General features: G+C 42.0%; 2 protein-coding genes across 2 annotated transcripts in view; both read right to left on the bottom strand.

Annotated features, from left to right (window-relative positions):
- The window catches only part of OTOGL (otogelin like), a 156,761-nt gene extending 153,001 nt beyond the window's left edge, over nt 1-3,760 (bottom strand). Inside the window, exons 1-3 of the mRNA XM_075932401.2 lie at nt 3,354-3,760; nt 2,202-2,241; nt 468-516 (exon numbers count right to left, since the gene is read on the bottom strand). Of these exons, the coding sequence (XP_075788516.2) occupies nt 468-516; nt 2,202-2,241; nt 3,354-3,432 (168 nt within the window). The 5' untranslated portion in view covers nt 3,433-3,760. The remainder of the gene's footprint in view (nt 1-467; nt 517-2,201; nt 2,242-3,353) is intronic.
- A 9,768-nt stretch (nt 3,761-13,528) lies between these two features.
- Nucleotides 13,529-18,247, bottom strand: RPS16 (ribosomal protein S16). The gene is made up of 6 exons (XM_006118484.5): nt 18,158-18,247; nt 18,010-18,065; nt 16,444-16,545; nt 14,821-14,917; nt 13,865-13,912; nt 13,529-13,743 (listed from the first exon to the last, which is right to left on the bottom strand). The coding sequence occupies exons 2-6, from the start codon at nt 18,055-18,057 to the stop codon at nt 13,598-13,600; spliced, it is 441 nt and encodes a 146-aa protein (XP_006118546.1). The 5' UTR covers nt 18,058-18,065; nt 18,158-18,247; the 3' UTR covers nt 13,529-13,597.
- Between the last annotated feature and the right edge of the window lie 4,668 nt (nt 18,248-22,915).

The following is a 22,915-nucleotide window of genomic DNA, read 5'->3' as shown; positions in this document are numbered from 1 at the left end:
GTGTTTCATGGCCTTCTCAAGTTCTCTTAATAGCAACGAGGAAATGGAGCGGGGGAATAGCCTTTGGAAGCACAGCCCCTGCTTGGGAACTGCTGCACAGCCCAGCAGCACTGTCGCAACAGCAACACTGTTTGCAAAACTGTTTACTATAGTTTCATTGTTGTGCTTTCCGCCAAACAGTCACTTCGAAGTTTCATTTTGCTTTCATGAAAAATTTAAGGAAGACCTGTTTCTCCCCACTCAGAGAATGTATGTTAGGAAGGATAATTCATGAAGCATGTTGCCAAGAATGAATGAGGCTGTGGATTTAAGTTTAAGGAAAGCAAGTATGGAAAAACTTCTCCTCATCCCTGTCTTATTACCATTTCCAATCTCCTCTACAAAGACCTCATTGTGACAACAGCAAAGCCCCATCACACAAAGGAGGGGGGATTTTTGACCCTCTTTCTCTCAGTGGTATAACCTACCTCAGCTGCTAAGAGATCTCTTTTCTGTCGAGTTGCATTAAATTGGTTTCTGGAAGAAAACAAAAAGGATCTTGTATAATCAAAGGTCCCTGAGCAACCTGAATAAGCGGTTCCCTAGGGAGACGTGTTTCTTTCTGATTTCCAGCACAGTTATCAAAGAGGCCTTTCTTGAGTTAACATTTAAAAAGGTGACTTCTTTCTTTTCATAGTCTCATTTTACAAAATTCAAGAGTGCTCAGATCTTTGCTTTTGAACACAGGCTACTTGTTCGGGAAGATACCTGGTATTTATGGAGGAGGAGAGATAAGCAAATTGGGCTTATAATATGGGACACAACATAGTGAAGCTCTTTCATTAGATGTGTGAATCAGGTACACGTGCTACTGAGGTGCACCAGTGCTATTTACCTGTGCTGTGGTGTTAAAAATGTAAAATTACCTTACAGTGGTAACTAAATTACAATAGGTAAAAATTAAATTAATTTCAGAAATAATGGTCTCAATCTACAAAATACACTTTGTTTAACAGGGCAGATTTTGTACAATATGATGTGGGCTCACTAGATGTACTGGAAGTGATTAGATGTTCAGAGCCAAGCTCTAATCGTGCTTCTATTGATTGCAAACTTGCCATTGACTTCAGTTGGATCGGGAAGATACCTTGGTTTTGGTTTGGTTTTAACTATTGCATATAGCTTACTGGGAAAGTGCTGTTTTTCAGACTGAGAAAATGAATTATCATCACTGAGACAGTATTATGTATAGCACATTGTATTTGTGAATAATTCCTTTCTGCATATCACTAGAATTTTATTATTTTTATCCTGAAACTAAAATGATCTGATAATATTTAATTAATATACATTTGAATTAGGTATGTAAATAGTCACATTCGATACTCATTCTGTGTCTTTCCCTGAGCTCCTGAGGGATACCATCTTTTTGTGATTACTAAAGAGCGGCACTTGTTTTTCAAAAAAGGATTCACATGTTTAATCACCGGTTCTTTGGGAAGAGTTATTAAGCTGAAGGAATACTTTATGTCTAAGTTCCTAAAGTTAGAGGTGTTCTGCACAAGGCCATACTGCAGTCGCTCCCAACCTGTGGTCCGTAGAACCCTGGGGGTCCCAACGGTACAGTAGGGGGTCCATGGAAAGTTTAGGAAAGGAAAGGAAAAGAAAAGTAAGAATCGGGCCCACCGGGGGACTGGGACTTTCCACCAGGTGATTCTCGCCTGGGGCTCGCTGTTCACAACCAGCTGCACACACGCTGCCTCCCACCCTTTGGATAGGATCTTGATACCCCAGGAACCACCATCCATCCTCCTGTTGCCAGCTTCACTGCCGTTTGCGCTTCAGCCCTCTCCCTCCTCCCAGTCTCACAGTGAGCCCAACCCTTACTTTCTTTTCTTTCCCAGGGCTCTGTGCCTGGCCAAGGGTGGAGTGCTGGGGCAGGAGTTTCCTTGGACCATGAGAGCCCCCTCGACATGTCCTCCATGGATAGGCAAAGTATGGAGGGGGCGGGAGCTGAGGAAGCGGTGTGGGACAAGGGACATGCTGGCCACTGCTTGCCGCTGCTCCCCTTAGGGGGGCCATAAAATTTTAACCGACTGAAAAGGGTTTCCTATACCTTCACTGCCCTACGCATTTCCTATACTTTCATTACATCAGACGAGCCTTCCTGATTCCACCTGTATTTGCTTTTAAAACTCTGCAAATGAGGAACACACACTCACCTTGGTGTTCTTCTCAAAAGAGAAAACTCGCAATTGGATCCTGTGTAATAAAAAGTGATGGAATTAAACCATTTTATCCCTCTATCTCCTTCCACACATTTTGCAGGCTGACAAATGTGTACCTGACTTCAGTTTAACAAAGACTGAGTTTTGTTCTTTAGAAGAAAACTAATGACAGTAAGGTTTCCCGAAAGCATTTATGCAGCCTGTCTTCTAGAGGGGTTTAGGACTGAGTTACTCCCAGCCCGCAAAGATAGAAACAATTTCTTGTGAGTGAGTGATATCTTTCTTCTTCAAAGCCTGATCCTGAGAAGTGCTGAGAACCTGCAATTCCCACTGGGCCCGATCCTGCAAAGTGCCATGCAACCTTGACTTCCACCAAACCATCATCAGTGGAAATGGTGAATGCTCAGCACCCTGCCTTTCAGACTTAAGTGCATCAATATGGAAGGTGCTCAGAACCTCTCAGGATCAGGCTTCAGTGCAGCTACTTGTAATGCTTTTCTGACCATAGTAATCACAAATCTTTAGCGCAATACATTTAAATCTCTCTCTAGCTTTCATGCCGATTTACTTTTATTTTTAAAATATTTTTACTTTCAAGAAATATAAAAGTTACAATGCTTGAAAAAATCTCTGTTTTCCAAGGAATCGTTTTTCTCAGCTGTCTATGGTATCTATTATTAGCTTGTATGATGACAACAGCTGGGAGAGTTTCTGTACTCTGTATGCCAAATATTTTCTCTAGAGTTATAAAAATGTTCAAACACACTGCAGGTGCAGTCCAAATCTTGAGTAAACCCATATCTTGTTCATAACAATTAAGCCTGCATCAATCTGATAGCACAGTTGACAATAATGAGAAGCAAGAAAGCCAAGAAAAATAATTGTGTTCTTTACCAATCTTTTGTTATAAAATTCAAGCATTTAAGTTTGAACTTTTTTTTTTAAGTTATTTTTAGTTTCCAAAGCAGTCAAGAGTGTGAGTTAAGGTATTAAGTCTGTATTACTGGTTTGTTTGTTTAATCAAGCCATGGGCTGTAAGAAATATTTTCTTTCCACTGAAACAAAAATAAGTAACCATATTGCTAAATTGTTAACAGAAGTTTTCCTGAAAGGTTTTTAGGGTAAAAATTGAGCATAAGTTCTTACCTTGTAAAGAGAACAGCAGAGAATGAACCAATAACACACTCCAAGGTATCATTAAATTGAGTTTTCCCACAATGTTCATTTCAGTGTAGCTTCTTAGTATGAAATGTATCCAAATTGGTGGCCTTGACTATGATGGCATCTTAGAATATCTATGGAACGTTTAAATCTTTTATAAATTTAGATATCAGAGAAATTTAAATAATGCAGAGTAAAAAAACGGGGGCAGATAAGAAAAAAAGAAATATCAAGCTTACTAGCCACATCCAGCTTCTGAAGCTCAGGAAATGTTGTATACTACTTTTTGGCTGTGCCTTTCTCATTAGTAATGCATGGTAACTCCTTACCAGAGCCTGTATTAGTTACACTTATACTAGACCTGCAAGGCTGATTCCACTTTTGGACTGAATCAATCCTTTATAACATTCACGGATAGTGACACAGAAAGAAATTTTGCCATGTCATGATGCTCTGAAAGATTTTTCAAATGGTCATTTCACATTTGTGCATTGTGAAACTTATGTTAATTAAAATTGCTGCCCTTTCTACCTTTTATTTATTAAAAAAAAAACCTTAAGTACAAACTTTATAATATTGTTCTCATAAAATATACATTAAAATTGTTTTATTGACTAATATACTGAAGTATACAACAAACATTTAAATAAAAGATATTTATTTCCTTTACAGAAATTAACTGGATATAAAATATCTAAATGAAGCATATACTTTTTTCCTTGTAACATTCTGATAGTATCACAAAAAAATGTCCAGAAGTTTGTAAGATTTTTTTAATAAAATGTGTTCTAAAATCTCATATAGAACAGAAAGGGGAAATTGTTAGAATTTTTCTCATTGTCTTGACTATAGTCTTTGTCAAAACTTAATGTAAACAAAGGCTACCTAACCTAGCCTAAACCTACAATTACACTAATCCTCCTTTCAAATTAATTGTGTGTTTTTTAACTTTCAAGACATGTACATTACTAATTCAAACAACCACTTAATCATTGTACTATACCTTCCCTTCCTCAGCCCAGTTAGTGTTTGTCATTAACCTAGGGTCAAACCCTGCAAACATTCACTAGTGCATGTAGTGTTCACTAGTATACCATTTTTTACTTATTGTAAATTCCTCATTGTAAAAAATAAGAGGTGAAATGTTGGTCCAATGAAATCAATTGGAGTTATACCATTGACTTCAGTGGGGCAGTAATTTCACTAATTACTTTTTACTTTTTATGTAAAGCATCATCTATGTTTATAGTGTGTACATAATACAAAATATTGATTATTTCTGTACATATACATCAAGAAAATATGATATTTACTGAAAAATTGTTGAGAAAGAATACTTGCACAGATCTGAAAGAATTCACTGTTTTTGTTGGGGGCTTGTTTTGTTTGTTCTTAACTGATTACAAGCAACACCAAAGATTATTGTAACTAAATGGTATATATTGTACAATGATACCACTAGCCATGTTGGGATTGATTCTCTTTCACCACCCCTTATTCCCAGCATAGCCTCGTCTTCAGAGCTCTTTTAATTCTTTGCCCTCTTACCCAAGGATTATTTTTCCCAGCACTCCAATTCTGAAAATATTAGAAGACTCTTCTAATTTGAAGGTTTTATTTAACTGAATTTTTAACATTCTCATTTGGAAAAGAACAGGGGCTAGACAAAACTTCCCATTTTGTTGTATATACTCCAGTGACTCTGTCCCGAAACTACCATGGATCATCAACCAGGTAACCAATAACTGACTAAGACTCATGTATGAAAACGAGTAGTCCTGAAGCAACTTAGAAACTAACAAATATATAGGATCATGACATTTCATGGGTAAAGCCCACTTCATCAGATAAATTATTCTTACTGTTGGTTAGAGGCTGTTTATTATGTCTAATATTTAGGGTTGAGAAAAAATGCATTAACACTGCACTGTAATGTATGGTATATTTCGTTTCCTTTGCATTTCCTTGTCCTTTCAAAAGCAGTGACAGTGAATATATAAAAGAACCTAGATATTCCAGAATACACATACTTACTGGCTACGTCTACATTGGCATGATTTTCCGGAAATGCTTTTAACGGAAAAGTTTTCCGTTAAAAGCATTTTTGGAAAAGAGCATCTAGATTGGCACGGATGCTTTTCCGCAAAAGCACTTTTTGCGGAAAAGCGTCCGTGGCCAATCTAGACGCGATTTTGCGCAAAAAAGCCCCAATCGCCATTTTAGCCATCAGGGCTTTTTTGCGCAAAACAGTACTGTGCTGTCTACACTGGCCCTCTTGCGCAAATGATTTGCGCAAGAGGGCTTTTGCCCGAACGGGAGCAGCACAGTATTTTCGCAAGAACACTGACGATCTTACATGAGATTGTCAGTGTTCTTGCGGAAATTCAAGCAGCCAGTGTCGACAGCTGGCAAGTTTTTCTGCAAAAGCAGATGATTTTGCGGAAAAACTTGCCAGTCTAGACACAGCCACTCTGATTGAAAATCCTGGAAAGCAATGATGCTAACAAGTGTCATGAAAAACATGTTAGACATTAACTTGCAATGTGACTAATGTGTGCTTGTATCTGCAAAGAGCACAGGCAGATTAGGTGCTCAAAACACAGACAGAGCACTGTACGTAGCAGCAAAGCAATAATCATCCTTTCTCTATGAGCCTAATAGAACTGCATCTCTAAAACAGCTTTCATGCATGGTGACCATATTACCAGAAAGAGAGAAACCTGACAAATCAAAGAGCAACAGAAGTCATTAGTGAACTAGGGCAGTAGTTCTCAAACCCAAGGACTCCCATTTAGACTTAGATTTTTTCATGGACCTCCAAGCCCTCCCTCCCCCACACACGAGTCCCAGGCCCTGCTCCACTCCTTTCCTCAAGACCTCCCCCCTCCTCATCTCTTCCTGCCCTTGCTCCACCTCTGCACCTGCTACTGCATCCTATTTCCACCGTGTGCTCATGCAGTTAACTCATAGCAACGTACTTGTGACATTTAGACAATTAACCTCCCTTGAATGGTTAACTATTTAATAACCAGAGTATAAAAATGATCCATAATTTAAAATGATCTAATGGTCCGAGGTAAATAGGATGAAGTTTAATAAGGACAAATACAAAGTACTCCACTTAGGAAGGAACAATCACACATACAGAATGGGAAGCGACTGTCTAGGAAGGAGTACTGCAGAAAGAGCTCTAGGGGGTCACAGTGGACCACAAGCTAAATATGACTCAAAAGTGAGACACTGCAAAAAAAGCAAACATCATTTTGGGATTCTTACAGCACTCCTGTTAATGTAAGACACAAGAAGTAATTATTCCGCTCTACTCTGTGCTGATTAAGCCTCAGTTGGAGTACTATGTCCTGTTCTGGGCACCACATTTCAGGAAAGATGTGGAAAAATTGGAGAGGGTCCAGCGAAGAGCAACAAAAATTATTAAAGTTCTAGAAAACATGACCTACAAAGGAAAATTGAAAGAATTGGGTTTGCTTTGTTTGGAAAAAGAGAAGACTGAGAAGGGATGTGATAGCTGCTTTGAAGTATCTAAAGGATATCACAAGAGGATGGAGAAAAATTATTCTCATTAACCTCTGATGATATGACAAGAAGCAATGGTTTTAAATTGTAGCGAGGTTTATGTGGGATATTAGGGAAAAACTTCCTGTCAGGACGGTTAAGCACTAGAATAAATTGCCTAGGGAGATTGTGGAATCTCCAACACTGGAGATAAATTTAAGAACAGATTAGACACACATCAGGGATGATCTAGATCAGTGGTTCCCAAACTTTTCGGCATCATACCCCCTTTTTGATTTTTGAGAAACCCTCACGCCTTCCCACCTCTTCTTTACCATCATCCAATCCCCCTTTTAACAAAAAATTCAATTTTTAATTTGACATTTAAAATTAACACAAAAACTTGGTATAAAATTTTTAATTTAAAATTAAAAATAAGCACAAATAGGTTTTTTTGGAACATAAAAATGTAATTTAACATAAATAGCAGAAACAAAACAAATATAATGTGAAGGATAATGCTGCATTTTCTTCATGAAATCCTAGGTTTGAAACATAAAAGTGCACAACGCAAATTGTTTTCGATGTCCAGTCGATTTCTTTGTTTCGTTTTTAATGTGACTAAACTTGAAAAGCTTTTTTCACAGAGGTACGTCAACAAAAACGGAAGAATAATATGCAGTGCTTCTTCTCCAACTTTCGAGTAAATTGGGAAATATTTTATCCCAAATTCCTCCAAGCTTGAGTTTTCAAAATTATCTTTCGCACTTGAATTGTATTTCATTTTGAGTGCTTGCTCTTGCAATACTTCTGGCAATGAATTGACATCAACGTTGAATGGATTGTGTGCTAATTTACTAACGGGGTTGCCAGAAAAGTTGTCTGGAAAATAGAGGATGAATTCATCAGCAAGGCAGTCCAGAGGAAACACAATTTTGTTCTTTGCATCCTCTTTACAAAGTTCTTGGAAACCTTCATTTTCAGCAAGTGCGGAAAATGTCAGAAAAGACGAAAAGTTAGGCATCTGAGCTTGTGCTTGACATTTCCAAAGCTGGATTTTTTTCCATAAACGCTTTAATGGCATCGTGGTGCGCTATAATGTTTTCAGCGTTATTTCCTTGCAGCTTCAAATTGAGGCTGTTCAAAGATTTAAAAATGTCCACAGGGTATGCCAGCGAAAGTTGAAACGTATGGTTCATAAACGCATGATATAACTCTTCTTTCTTCTGTTGCCTGAGGAAAATTTCCACTTCGTCTTTCAGTTCGAATAATCTTGAAAGCATATTACCTTTGAAAAGCTATCATACCTCCATGTGAAACAACAGAGTTTTATGATCCGCTCCCAAATCCACGCAAAGAGCAACATTTAAAGTGCTATTCTTTATAAAATTGACAACTTTGATGGTCATATTCAACAAGTCACGCAGGTCATCTGGAAGGGCTTTAGCAGCTAACACTTGTCTGTGTATGATGCAGTGGGGGTTCCAGGCTCAGGGTTGGGGTGTGTGCGGGGATGCAGGGGTGTTATGATGCTGCGGCCAGATGGGGGCTTGGCCCCAACAGGGGGCTTGTTGGCCAGGCTTCATTTTTAAATAAAATATGTCCAACACAAACATTTCAGCATTGTCTTCATTTATGAGAGGGCAGGGAACCTGTTTTGGGTCAGGGGGTTACTGACCCACAGAAAAATCAGTCAAGGACCACACAAGGGAGATGCAAAAAAACCAACCCCTTCAACCCCCCCCCCCCCCAACAAGCCTCACTGATGTGGCCCCAACTGAGACACCTCCCTCCCCTGTCACCCCAGCCCCATGCGGGGAGGGTAGGTAGGACTGAGGTTCAAGGCTTCAGGCCAGATTAATTCTTCTGGGGTTCCAGGGTTAGTGGAATTTGTAGGCCCCTCTACACTCCGAGGTGGGGCCAAAAATGAGGGATCCAGTGTGTGGGACAGGGGATCCAGTGTACCAGTGCATGAGTAGGATAGGGATGGAGTGCAGAATCAGGGTGGAAAATAGGGTGCAGAAGCAAGCTGGGGGTAGGTGTCTGGCCAGAGGGAGGGGGCAGGAGCAGGGTGCTGGTGGGTATCTGGCTAAAAGGCAGAGGCAGGGTGCTGGTGGTGTCTGGCCAGGGTGCAGGAGCAAGGTGCAGGTAGGGCTCTGGGCAGAGTGCTGGTGGGGGCTGAGGCAGGGTGCTGGTGGGGCCATGGGCAGGGTACTCATGAGGGTCTGGGCAGGGGATCAGGGCACTCATGGGGGTCTGGGCAGAGGAGGGAGAGGGGCAGGTACTTGTGGGGATGTGGGAAGGGGGACAGGGTACTCATGGGGGTCTGGGCAGAGGGAGGGGACAGGGACAGCTCAGCTGGTACCTAGGGGTCCCACAGCTGCACATCAGGTCCGGGTCTCAGGAAGCATGTATGCTGCTTTCCTCTCTGCCAACAGCTGACATGGTTCCTGAACAGCAGTCTGTTGCGCTTCTAGGGACTTCCTTCCCCCTGCTGCCTTCCTGAGGTGGGGGGAGTAGGAGTCCCTGGACCACACCAGCTCCAACTACTCAGGCAGCGCGTGCCCTGCTCCTCCGCTCCCCATGGCAGCTGCACACTCCCTGAGCAGTTGGAACTAGCGCAGTTCTGGGACTCCTATTTCCCACCCCCCGCCCCGAGGCAGGCAGGAAGCAGAGGGAAGGAAGTCCCTGACAGCACGACAGACTCGGCGTTTCAGGAAACACGCTGGCTGTTTGGGAGAGGGGAAGCAGCACACGTGTTTCCTGAGACCCGGACCTGGAGACACTCAAAAGAGAGAGTCTGCTCTGCTGCAAAAAAAAAGCGGAAGAACAGCTGTGTTCCCTGAATTCCATATCCACGAAAAACCCTGTAGTATAGACATACCTATAAAGGCAGTGGACTGGACTTGACCTCTCAAGGTCCTTTCCAGTTTTAGTCTTCTATGATTCTATGAACTCAGCCTGTTGGCAGCTAGCAGCTCCCAGTATATATTAAGTAACATTTATATATTCACAAAATCAAACAGTTTGATGTGACATCACTGCAAAGATTAACAGGACATTTTAATGAGATAAAAATCCATCTAGAAAACATTTTGATCCATTTTTATTAGTTAAGGGCTTCTCATTTTGAAGAAATGCCATGGAGGCAGTATGCACCTCATACAAAAGGCCTAGAAATGTTGTGTCAATATTTTTTATGGTTCAAGAGCTAGAACAGCTCATCATTCATCAACAACCCCATCAGAAGAAACCTGGATGAGTTCCAGCATTCTAACAGGCCAATACTACATCCCTAAATGGAGCGATGAGAAGTTTTGCAGGTCACAGGAGACAGAGGGAAAAAGGCCAGAGAACCTCCCACAAAAGAGATCAGTCAGAACAATAAACGAAAATAAAACTTCTAAAGTGAAATTAGGTATATTGTTCATTTTATGCAGGACCAAAACAAAAAACAAAAACAAAACCCACACCCCATACACAACTGTGACAGACAAGTTGCCAGGGACTCACAGTAGACTTGCAAAAAGGAAACAAAAATAGGCTTGTTGCTTGCCTGCATTCCACCTTTCTTTCTTATGTATGAAAGTTTAATTTTCTAATTGTATATAATTGAAATTCGGGTCTTATTCATTCTGGGACACAAGACTATGACTGGAAAATTAGTCATGCTATCAACAGAGACTGAAAGCTGAGCAAGTGAGAGTGGGACTTATTCCCGATTAGAACAGTTTTGCTCAATTTATGCTACCACAATTTAATATTAATGACTAAGTTTACAAAAAAGGAAATCTTTATTAACAATTCCACTTCCTGCACCTTCTTCTACAATGTTTTAGCCCAGACATCCAAGAATTCCCCCAGAAGTTAAAACTAGACTGCAGATATTTTTAAGTTTAAAAAAATTCTGCAAGCACTCTTCAGTACAAGGGCAAAAAGTACATGATTTTTTAAAACAATCCACTAAAAATTGTCTCCAGCATCCCACTTAATCAAAAGAAATGGATGTAGATGTTGGGAGGGCAGGAAGCACTGTGTGACCAGGCAGGCATACCCCACACTAGAACGGGAGGTGAACACACTGTGAGCAGAGGAAGTCCTGCCCCTTCAACCAGACTGGGCATGCGCCAAGTGCTGGAGCAGTATAAAAGGCCAGAGAGCAGCTCAGTCTGGGCTGGCCAGCTAAGAGGGAGGTTCTCTAGACAAGCTGTGGCCAAACCTGAGGCTCACAAGCTAAATGCAGCTCCTTTTAAAGGGGCAGTCCTTTTTTTTTTGCTCAACAACTTTGCCCTGGCTCTTCGTGCTGGATCCACTGCTATTTTGGCTCTTTGCCCAGAATGGGTTGGCCACCCCTGCTTTAGACAGAGCTCCAGTGCTGCTACAGCCTGTGCCCCAGACAGAGGGAGCTGAAGTGCCCCTACAGAGACCCAGGGAGAAACCACTCAGGGAACAGGGAGACCCAACCGCTATGTGGAACGACACCCCAGCAGGACTGGTAGGAAGTGACCCAGGGAGGGAGCAGGAGCCACCTCTCCCACCCAGGTAATCATGGCGTGTTTCAGCCTGATTCCCCACTGAGAGGGAGCGGTAAGTAGTCCCTCCACTCACAGGGCCCTGGGTCAGGACTCAGTGGAGCTGGGTAGGCCTGGATCCCTGTCATACTGACTCTGGCCATTAGGTTCTACTGCCCTGAAGCCAGGAGGGCTCACTGACTCTGGCTATTAGGCCATACTGCCTGGAAGCCAAAAAGGCTTATTGACTTCGGCCAGGCCATTTTGCCTGGTGAACAGAACTACTGACAGACTTGAGTTATGTAGGGAGCGAGAGACTTATGGACTAGTGAGACGGCCATTGGTCCGGCAACCAATCAGGTGGCGACTGTACCCGAGAACAGCTCCATTCCTGTGATGGGATGGGCATACACTGCCACACACTGCAATACAGGATCATGGAATTTACAGTACAAAGAGGGTATTTGGGATTTTTGTGAAGTCTTCCCAAGTCCCAAGATGCCTCACTGTTGTCTGATAAGGACGGAAAATGGTATCTTGCTTCAATGGCGATAGGGTCAAAAATCCAGCACCACTAACTATCAGTCTATGTTCTTTTCCATTCCTGTCCAAAATCGTTTTTTGTGGAGCATCCAATGGGATACAAAGCAGTTTTTCTTATCACCCTGAGCTGCTCTCATGTGTCAGACTACTCCATATTTAAGCACCTGTTTGTCAAATTAGCATGATTTCGCTTAGGTGCTTATGACTAACATCTCCGATCTCAAATCTTTTGTGTTTAATCCTCACATGATCCTGCCCGTCACCCATCTCCAGAGAAAGAGGCTAGGCACACCATTCCTACCCATGCCGGCTAATAGCTACTGAAGGACCTAACCTCCATGAATCTAGCTAGCTCTTTTTTTTAACCCTGTTAAAGTCCTAGCCTTCACCACATCCTCTAGCAAAGTTCCAGAGGTGGACTGTTTGCAGCAATTAGTTTCTCTTCCACTTACGGCTTCCTCGCATCAGCTACTTACCCTTTAGCCTTTTCCTCTCACCTATTTAAACAGATGCAACTTCTCTAGCATCTCCACAATTTCCTCCTCTCATGCAGCATATATACTTCCATCTAGATCAGTGACTTTCTAACCTACCCCATTCAGGAGCCCTCATTTAAAAAGTACATGCTTACAAAATCAGACAAAAATACTCAAGTGACAGCATACTACTCTGAAAAACTGCTTCTCATTTTCCTCTTTAAATTATAAGTCACTTGGAATATATTGTACTTAACAGTATATATAGTTTAAACGAATTATTGTGTAAAATTTTTGTTTGTAGAGACTTTTCTAGGGCTTTTTATATTATCGGTTGTGAAACTAGGCAACTATCTAAATGAGTTGATTTATACCCTTCCCCCCAGAGATATAAATGTGATTTACAATGTCTTTCTTACCTATACCCCTTTGTGTAGGAACTATTCAAAGACGTGTTGAATAGTTCCTACACAAATTTCCCAAATGTGTGTCAAAGCATCTCAGAGTACAGATATTTCTCATTTTCAGAGCATTGTGCAAATCTCTCAATGGTCAGTATTTATGAAGCATTATAAATTATATTTAACCACTGAATGGTGGACATGAAAACAGCTTTGTTTTTCAAAAAAGAAAATCTGGTCTTCAGTAAGAACTTAAATTCACATAACAAGCATTTCTTAAAAAGTCTGCTACTGCACTTCAACATGAATACATTGTAGATTTTCTGAGAAGGAAACATACTCCTTTTGCTCCAAAACAGCAATACAGCTTTGTAGCATGCCTTCAAGACCCAATTATTTAATCAGGGTTACAAGGAAGATTGATAAAAATCTTAATTTTCCTGAGTTGACAATTTTGTAAGCTCTGCTTCTAGGTTTGTCAGTGATTTTTCACGGCCACATGGAGCATATGATGGGGGCTCTTGTTACTTGAAAAAATGCATCTGACAGCAAAGTGCTTCTCTGTTCCTAGACACCAGCATTTCTCCTGTGGTGTTTGGGTTTTTTTGTTTTTGAGGTCAGCTCGCTTATATTGCTACAGTATGTAACTAGCGAAATTCTCCAAAACCTTACTAAAAATGCACTAAAAAAAACAGCTATCCAATGAAAAAAAATACTTGATTTAGAAACTTGAATTTATTAACTGTTCCCTCATTTATTGCAAGACACAAGGGTAAAGAACAATTTTAACGGTAAGACTTCTGGTAGCGGGCACGAGCACCAGGTCCACCAAACTTCTTGGACTCACAACGACGAGGATCTGCAACCAGCAAGGTCCTATCATACTGAATTAAGATATCTTTGATCTCCTTCTTGGAAGCTTCATCAACATCTGAAAGACAGATCATATTTACAACGGATTCTATAATCTCTACCGATTATTGTTCTATATATAGCACTTAATCTCTGAAGCTAAACGCCTCAAAAAGACTAGTAAAATAAAATCAACTTACACTTCTGATAATAAGCCACCAACGCTTTGGAAATAGACTGACGAATTGCTGTTGAGGAAAGAGACAAGTAAGAAATTTCTACGTAAAACTGAATTTATTGGATAACACAACCAAGGGTTCGGGGAAGAGAGGGGGTGGAAATAAATCTGACAAACACAAATAGTTATCAAACCATTGTGTGTCATATACCTCCAGCTCTCTTAATAAAAATTGACTTTAAAATAATGTCAAGCTGGATTATCTATAACAGATGAAGATTTGACGAGATACAGAAAGCAAGTAGATGTATTAAGCCAATCATATCAGCTTAATGAACGTATACAGGCCTTAACTAGCAGCAATGCAACATTAAGATTTATGAAAAGCTAGTTATGGTCTAGTCTGCTCAATGTGAAAAAAATAACAACCCAAGTTCTGATTCTAAGGATTTTATTTGACCAATTTTATCTGAGGCACATAATTGTTTGATGCATTTTAGCTAGAAAATGCTGTTTTAAAACTAGACCTGAAAGTCTTTGATGGAATATACAGGACTCAATGACACTTTCACCAATCAAAAAAACACATTTCTGAACACTCAATTATTTATATAGAACTGGGAAAGGGAAATGCTAATGCCATTATCAGAGATCATTCATGTGTACAAATGAGGGCAGGTGATGCAGATATAGTGCAATATGCACCCTCTGTTCATTCCTTCTGGGGGCACCTAGCATTGGCCACTATTGGAAGACAGGATTTTGGGCTAGATGGACCTTTGGTCTGACCAAGTATAGCATTATTCTTTTATGTTCACCCCATTAAACTGTTATTTGCAGTAGTCAAAGCTAAACTACAAATGAAATATATATGTCCTAAGATATATAAAGTATTTATCACTTAATAAGTAGCTCAAAGTATATTAATTAGTTTAATCCATTCCAGCCCATACTGAGAATAGAGTACAAGAGTCCTACCGTAGATCTGCGCTACATGGCCACCACCCTTAACACGAACTCTGATGTCAACACCAGCAAAGCGTTCCTTGCCCAGGAGGAGAACAGGTTCAAGCAGCTTTTAAAAAAAATTGACATTATACATAGTTATGGGAACATATTCATGATCTGAGGCAGCAATCACATTTTGATCTGTTTCTAAACATGGACTTACTGAGCCTTGAATTTACAATATATACTAAGGCAATTAAATAAAAGCCACTGAGACAATGTGACCTAGTCTCTAGTGGATAAGAACATTGCCTAGAAGACCAAGCTGCCAATCTTAGACAAAGTCACTTCATCTCCCTGAGCTTCAGTTTCCCCACTTGTAAATGAAAGTAAAGTGCTGAGGTTGTCTGATTAGGGATGTGAAATTTAGACTAACTAATCAAATAGTCAATGGGATTTCTATCAACTATTCAATTACTCTATAAGGGCATCTCTGCCTTTGAACTGCCAGGCTCTTGCTCAGTTCAAAACCGAAGCCCCGCAGGGAACCAGCCCCCTGCTTCCTGCTGCCCCATAGCCTTTGAAATGTACAAGAGCCCTATTGGGGCTCTTGTACATTTCAAAAGCAGAACTGCAGCAGAAGCAGCACAAGTGGAGATTGCTTCAGTCCTGACTCGTGCCGTTTCCTGCTATGCCTCTACCCCGCCACGCCCTGCAGAGCCAGGGCTGGGGGGAACTAGCTGGTAAGCCAGCTTGCCCAGAACTGGCTCCTGCTCCCCACCCTTGCTGCCTCTGGTAAAGGCAGCAAGGCGTGGGAAATGACTAGTCGCTTACATCCCTTTGTCTGATGAGTGCTTTATAAAAACTAGGCAATATTAAACTTTATTAAACCAGATCTAAGGAAGATTAACATCTATCAAAATATAGTATTTGCTCCCAACAGCATCAATGAAAATACTGAATTGAGAAAATGTCACCACACAAAATTTAGAAAAGCACCTAAATGGACATAGAAGTGCAAGGTCCCATTTAGCAAAGGGATATACTCACTCAAGTCACTCTTCTGAGTTGATATTTTTAACAACTGTACGCAAGTTTACCACAATTGAAGGATACAAGGTTTTTTTTTGGGTGGGGATTTATGAGGGGAGACAATTTACTTATTTCATACACTGCGTATTACTACTCTTAATTTCACTGATTTCCTGCATAGGTGTTGTGTAGGTACTTCACACAACACCAGAAAGGAACATCTTTACTAAGAAAATATAGCTGTAAAAAATCACAAATATTGGCAGGACATCTCAGGAAGAGGTAATATCACCACCTATTTCCAGCTTTTTTTTTAAATTGATCTGCTTTGAAATCAAATAATTATTGTCAACGTACTTAGTCACAGTATTCAGTTATCTCATTTGCTTATAAGTAGATCATCTGTAGTACCACTCATGCACATCTCAAGCTCAAGTATATTTATTAAGGATGTGAAAGTGTAACTGTGTACAGTTGACCGAGGAGCTTGGGCTCATCAATTAATGTTCATGGTTACACATAGGCTGCTGGTGCACAAGGGGACCTGTCAACTTCCCCACTCTTCCAAATACATATAGTATGTAAAAATAGACTAGTCTCCAAAGAAAACAAAGTGCTTACTTTGTACTGCAGGGTTCTAGGCTCAATCATTTCCAGGGGTCTTCCATTCACTTTAATGAGACCATTTCCTCTTTTGCAGTGAGCAACAGCAGTTGCTGTTTTCTAAAAAAGCAAGCATACGTGAGCGTGGCATTTTTATTATTTATACAGTCCTAACCCTGTACCAAGTAATATAGAGACTGGTATATGGTGCTTTCAGAATAGATTATGATATTGAAGATTTCAGGAAGTATTTTTCATTTAAAGCCACTAATGCAAGCCAATGAAATATACTAGGTGAGACGGGGACTTCAAATTAGGGATGTTAGAGTGGAACCGATTAACCATTTAATCAATAAGCTGGTGCTTATTGTTATCAGTTACACTCAGTTCCCAGGTTGACAGCTTCACAGTAGCAGGGCAGCAAAGCCTCCTCACCAGGAGCCATGCAGGCAAGGGCTATCCGCTCAGTTCCTGAGGAGGCTTTGCTGCAGCAGCAAAACATCATCCCTGGGAGCCAAGTGAGCAAGGACTGTCCACTGTGCCCAGGGAGGCTTCACTGCCCAAAGAGACTTTGCTTTGTATTCTGCAGTATATAGCTAAGCTTTATACTGCAGAGCCCACAGCGCATGTAACCACTAATATTTTCAGTACACATGTTAGATGTCGATTAGTTGAATAATTATGTAATCACATTGAATTTTAGTGGTTACAGAACTATTTGATATTCCCCAGGAGCAGGGCTGGCAGCCAGTGCACTCCAGGCCTAACTCCCAGGGAGCCCCCTGCAACCCTACACTACTGCCTCTGACAGACAACAGGAGATGTGCCAGCCTCACATGGAGCAGCCTGTCCGCACCAAGTCTGGGCCCATCGTGGACATAGGCTGCTCTATAGCATCCTCCCCTGCCTGCCACTGCTGCCTCCCTCCTCACCCACCAAAATGCTTCCTCTCTAGCAGATACAGAGGCAGCAAGGAAGGGTGGAGAAGGGGGAAGTGCTTGTAGTCGATAGGATTAACAGTTAAGCCCAGGCATATCAGTTAATCGTTTAGCTGGCTGCATGCTGACACCCCTGATTTTTAGTGGCTACCTGGTCACCCCATTACATGATTTTCAGCATCCCTACTTCAAAGACAAAATACGGGTGAGAGCCAACCCCAAGCGAAACCGCTTCACATCAGGCCTACCCGCGAGAAGTGTGACATAGACACTGCCCTGCAGCAGCCACGCTGCCTGGGCCAGGGAGGGAGCCGGCGGCCGAGTCACCGCCCGACATCTCCAGCGACGCCGCGCGTGACGGGCCGGGGGGCGGGAGCCGGGGCACCGGGACGAGCCGCACTGCCGGGCAGAAGCGCAACGCTTCCCCCGCTTCAGCACCGGGGGGGGGGGGGGCGAGCGCGTGGCAGGGAAAGGCTGCGGGGCGCGTGCGGCTCCAGGCTCGGCCGATGACGCGCTGCCCTGCGGCTACAGCCCAGGCGGCTGCAGGGGCTCCAGGCCTGGCTGGGCCCGAGCGAGACACGTGCGGGCCCCACAGGGCGCAGGCCCGGCCGCTGCCGCCCTCCCGCTCGCTCGCTCGCTCGCTCACCTTCCGCCCGAAGACCTGGACGCTCTGCAGGGGCCCCTTGGCCGGCATGGCTCCTCCTGCAACGGACACACGGGAGGGGGGGGGGTGAGCAGCGCGCGGCTCAAAGCGGGGGGGGGGGGGGGGAGAAGCGGAGAAGCCGGGTACTTACCTTCCGCCAGCGACAGCAGCAGCAAAAGAACGAGCGGGGCCTCCGGAGCCGCTTCCCAGGGGCAGTCCGGCCGCAAAGCACAGCGCGATTTCCGGCCGCGCGACACGTCGTCCTCTCGCCGCGCTTGACGGCTGCTGCCCGAAAGGAGGGGGGGGACAGAGGAGCTTGTTGGGAACCTGGGCTGAGGGAGCCACGTGGGAAGGGGCGCTCGGCGCGCGTGCTTCTCCCTTAGCTGTTCTGGCGCCAGCCACGTTCCCAGTGCCTCCCCCCCCCCCCCCCCCGCACGTCTGGCCTCAGCTGCCCCCACCCAATACCAGCCACAGCAGCTCCCCAGTGTCCCCAGCCAGCCCCTCCCATCCCTGCTGCAGCCCCCTCAGCATCCTGCGATCCCATCGCCTTCCCCTGTGCCCGTGTCTCCCATTCCCTGCACCAGCCTCCCCTGTCCGCAAGCCTAGGGCTCTAGTCCTTCCACAGCTCTGGCGCGGACCAGGCTCTCACCAGCTGTCCAGTGCTCAGCACCATAATACATTAAATCTGTAAGGACCGAGTATTACTTCTAGGCAATAAGATTCTAGGCGTGTCACTGCTTGTAACTCTGAAGCCTGAAGAGACTGTGGAGACACTGAAGGGATGGAAATTGCTACGAGCATGGTTAAGAGCTCTTCTGTTCAGTATAACACTATTACCTTCAGTCTTCGCTGGATTCACGATCTGTTACTATCAATTTTTTAAGTTAGTGGGGGGTTTGTTACACTTTGTGAATTATTCCTCTACAACAGCACAGGCTTTAACCTAAGTGATTATAGTCCAAATAATCCAGTAAATACGGCTGACTAGTATTACATGGCAACAGCAGTTCCTCACACCTTTCATAGGTTTCCTCTGCTTGGACCCTTTCACACACTGGCTCCTTTTCAATATACTTCATTTAAAAAAATCTGTCTGTTGGAAGAAATTTGTTTCTCATTAGTTTCCCCCTTACAGAGAGTGGGAATTTGACAGAAATCAGTGAGATCTCTCCCAGCTGGATACATTTTTTCATGCACCCCAGTGTATTTGTACTGTGCTGTTTTCTAAGTAGCTATACAAGCAGTCCCCGGGTTACATCTAAGATAGGGACTGTAGGTTTGTTCTTAAGTTGAATTTGTATGTAAGTCGGAACTGGTACATATTGTAGGGGAAACTAGCCAAACATTTCTCCAGAGCTCAGTTTTATTCTCCCACACCTCACTTCCCTCAGTCCTTTATTCTCAAGCTGAGGTGTCTGCTGAGAAAAGCCGCTCCGCATCTCCCTGGTCTGCTGGGGGGGAAGGCGCTAGCTTCGCGTCTCCCTGGTCTGCTGGGGGGAAGCAGCTAGTGTGGGGTTGTCTCACCCCATTTGTAAGTAGGGATCCGATGTAAGTCAGATCCATGTAACCCAGGGACTGCCTGTACTATATTATTGGAGCACCATAAGGAGCAATCCACATCATTGTTGTGGTCCTTCTACGTGGAATAGCTTTCAAGATTGTGTCCTATATCAAAACAAAAACTTGGTGAAAAGCAGAATTAAATGCTTAATGTAAAAATAAATGTCATTATAACCCAAAGCATTTAGGGAGATCGTTAAACTAAGCCAATGTGAATTGAAAAGCATCCCAGACACCTAGCACCACTCGCTCCTCTGAGGTTGGCTTTTGGCACAATGGCATATAGTTTTTATAAGTTCACGGTTTTTCTACTGCTTTTGCAGTATTATGTTTTGTAATTCTTTTGTTTTTTTTCTACTTTAACTTTGAAACTGTCTCGCCTTGTCCTTAGCCACAAAGGAAATAATGTTTCCGCAAAAATAAGCCTGACAGACTTTGCATCATCTGGAAAAAGAGGAAGTTACAAGTTCTTTAAAGTTTCTGCACTGTGTGAGTTTCTGCTAACTGAAAATCTCCCATTGTGGTTAATTTTGTTAAATGAGACAAAAAAAATCGGAATAAAAAAGAATCCATGTGCCACCTAGAGGCTATGCCATGTATTTTTTATAAAGGAATCATGGGCATAAATAGTAGAGTACTGCACTAGTGAACCTTTTATGGCCTGTGTTTAAATGCTTCAGACCAACCTACAGAGGATGGAATTTTATCATGTTTGGTACCAGCTCATTTGTTGTTTGGAAGTGATAACGCTTTCTGGAGTTAGTCCTGTGCTATCCACATTATTTTTTTCATATATCATCTAGGAGCCCCAGCAAAATGGGGTCATGATACATGTGTAAGTGCTGCACAAACATAACAAAAATATGGTTCCTTCCCTCAAAGAACTTAGCATTGTGGGGTCCTGTATCATGAGTAGGTCTCCTAGGTGTTGTGGACAGTAAAGAGACAGTCAGTAAATACAGACAGTAAATAAGAGTGAAAAAGTTGTATTTTTTTCATATGCTAAGAAATATCAACATAGTGTCTGATATGTCTCCAGTGTGCTCCATACATTCAGGTCTATGTGTCCACATGAAGTCCCATTAAAGTCAGGGGACTCTGGACAGGTACAGGATTCATTGTCTGCATTAAGCTCTTTTCAGGATCTGGGTTTTTGCGTCTGACTTTCACACATAATTGCATCTTATACATTATGGAATATTATATATTTTACAGAGCTTGATTTTGTTTTAAGTACAAGATCTAATATTTTACTGAAGCCCCTATGCCGGTACTAATGATTGTGATGACATTTCTGCTATATGGAATCCATGTGTAGAAAAAAATGGAGTTTGATTGAATACACAGTTCTGAGAAAGATTTTTAACCATGTATACTTTTATTTATATCTTTTGATATGTAATTAAACAACCAATCTGTCTGTAAATATATTGACTAGCTCCAATTCCTCTTAGGCCCAACCATTTGAGGATTTCAACATGTGCCTAACTTTATATGTATTACATAGTTACATTCAAGTAAAAGGCACTATTCAGAGTACACAGCATTCTTTGCATAAGTGGGGCTTTCAATGTGATCTGCAAAAGGATTTCCTTTAGATGCCCAACAACTTTATAAATAAGTTCCCACCTGTATTGGGTGGATCCCTCTGTGTGCCAACGCAATTCTCAGTGCAGATCAGGGCTTAAATATTAAATAATCAATTGAATAGGGACATTCAAGTACATTATTAGCATAAGACTTATGTTTATTTTGCTTTTGCAGATCCTGTGACATTCATTCCCACTCAGTCAGTCATATCCTGTTGCAAAGCTCTGCCAACAGTCTAGAAATGCCATGAAAATTCATGCTAGTGATACAGTTAATAAAGTTGACTATATGCCTTTCCATATTCTGTTAGAAAAATAGAGGCAATTAGAATATATCTGGAAATTTAATGGGGCATTCGGGAAAGAACTGGGTTGGGAGGGGTTGTTTTGTAATTCCTGCTCCCCCCACTTTCCAGCCCATACAAATGTTAGAACAGAAGCTATTTAAATTTAGAAGCTCATAATTCAGGGCAAAGTGTATGTAATAAGAGAAAATTATAGCACAAATAACCATGTCCACAGAGGTGGTTCCAGACTATGGGAGGTGTTGAAGTTCAGGAAATCAATGCATGCAAAATCTTTTCTGATAGCCCACTTAGAAAGCCACTTTTGTAGATCACACACACATTAAAGCAACAATAAAACTATATTAGGAAAGAAGAAACAAAAGTCTCCAGAAGAACTCACAGTACCACATTTTCCACTTCCTTGTGCTTTGTATACTCATTTACATCTGTACAATATAACATATTGACTAGGCAGCATTTTCTGTCTGCTGCACAGATGTAAATGACTACACAAAGTACTCATTCCTACTAAAAGTAAGATCTATGTGTTATTCATCTGCCCTTACTAGAAATAGAAAGATCAATCCTAGAACAAGTAGGTTTTTTCTAACTTAATCGAGAAAGGATTTTATAAGATGTATATTATAGCACTAACAACTACCATTTAAATTCCTGGATCTGAAAAAGTTGTGTGATTCAGAATTGCAATACATTTTTAACCTTCTCTGGAGAGAAAAAAAAGACATGTTATTCTAACTACAAAGTCCTGATTCCATGGGGAGTTGTGTGGGAGCAAGAGTCCACTTTCATGGAATTTCTTGCAGGATTAGAGTCTAAAAACCACATATGAGAAAAAGATAGTTAGAGAGAAGCTTGTGCCTACCAATGTTTATATATGCAGGGAAGGAAATTCTCAATTAACATTGCATTGAGTTGTTATAAATATGAGTTTGTTGGGAGAGAAGTGATATTCAGTTTGAGAAATTTTCAAAGGGAATTAGTGATTTTGGATACCCAACTTGGGAGATCTTACGTGGGCCTGACTTTCAAAGAATGTATACTCCAGCAGTGAAAGTAACTTAAAATGTTCTTATAGGTACCATCCTATTGCAGCAAGCCGGGTCTCTGCCAGCTCTTTAAAAAGCTCCCTGCTGGTTTTTGCTGCAGCTCAGCCAGCTCTTGCTAGAGCTGTGCACTTGGGTGTACCCACTTACTTTCACCTCTGGCATACTCTGAGTATTGAAAAATCACTAGTCATTTTTGAAAAATTTGGCTTCAATCTTTACAGGTAAGAGTAACAGGCACTTGAATAATGTCTTTCTTATGTCTCTACTAGAACAGATTTATTTGGCAGCCTTGGATTCTGAGAGTGATGACATCAAACTAAGTTACTGCAATTTTAACATTTTCTGGATCTTCACCATAGCTGTTACTAATGAGCCACAGGGGGATCCAGTCTGTTGCAACACAGCT

This window comes from Pelodiscus sinensis, chromosome 1 (genome assembly GCF_052426305.1).
Source record: "Pelodiscus sinensis isolate ZL-2025 chromosome 1, ASM5242630v1, whole genome shotgun sequence".
Lineage (NCBI taxonomy): Eukaryota > Metazoa > Chordata > Testudines > Trionychidae > Pelodiscus > Pelodiscus sinensis.
The sequence above is the reverse complement of the archived record's forward strand: the minus strand, read 5'-3'. Positions and strand labels throughout refer to the sequence as shown.

Bases quoted from the DNA above. Each gene is read 5' to 3' on its own strand.
- RPS16 (XM_006118484.5), bottom strand. From the start codon at position 18,057: ATGCCGGCCAAGGGGCCCCTGCAGAGCGTCCAGGTCTTCGGGCGGAAG. The intron at 16,546-18,009 runs GTGAGCGAGCGA...TTGCTTTTTTAG, and splicing joins TCCAGGTCTTCGGGCGGAAG to AAAACAGCAACTGCTGTTGC. The intron at 13,913-14,820 runs GTAGGACTCTTG...TTTCCTCAACAG, and splicing joins CCATGTAGCGCAGATCTACG to CAATTCGTCAGTCTATTTCC.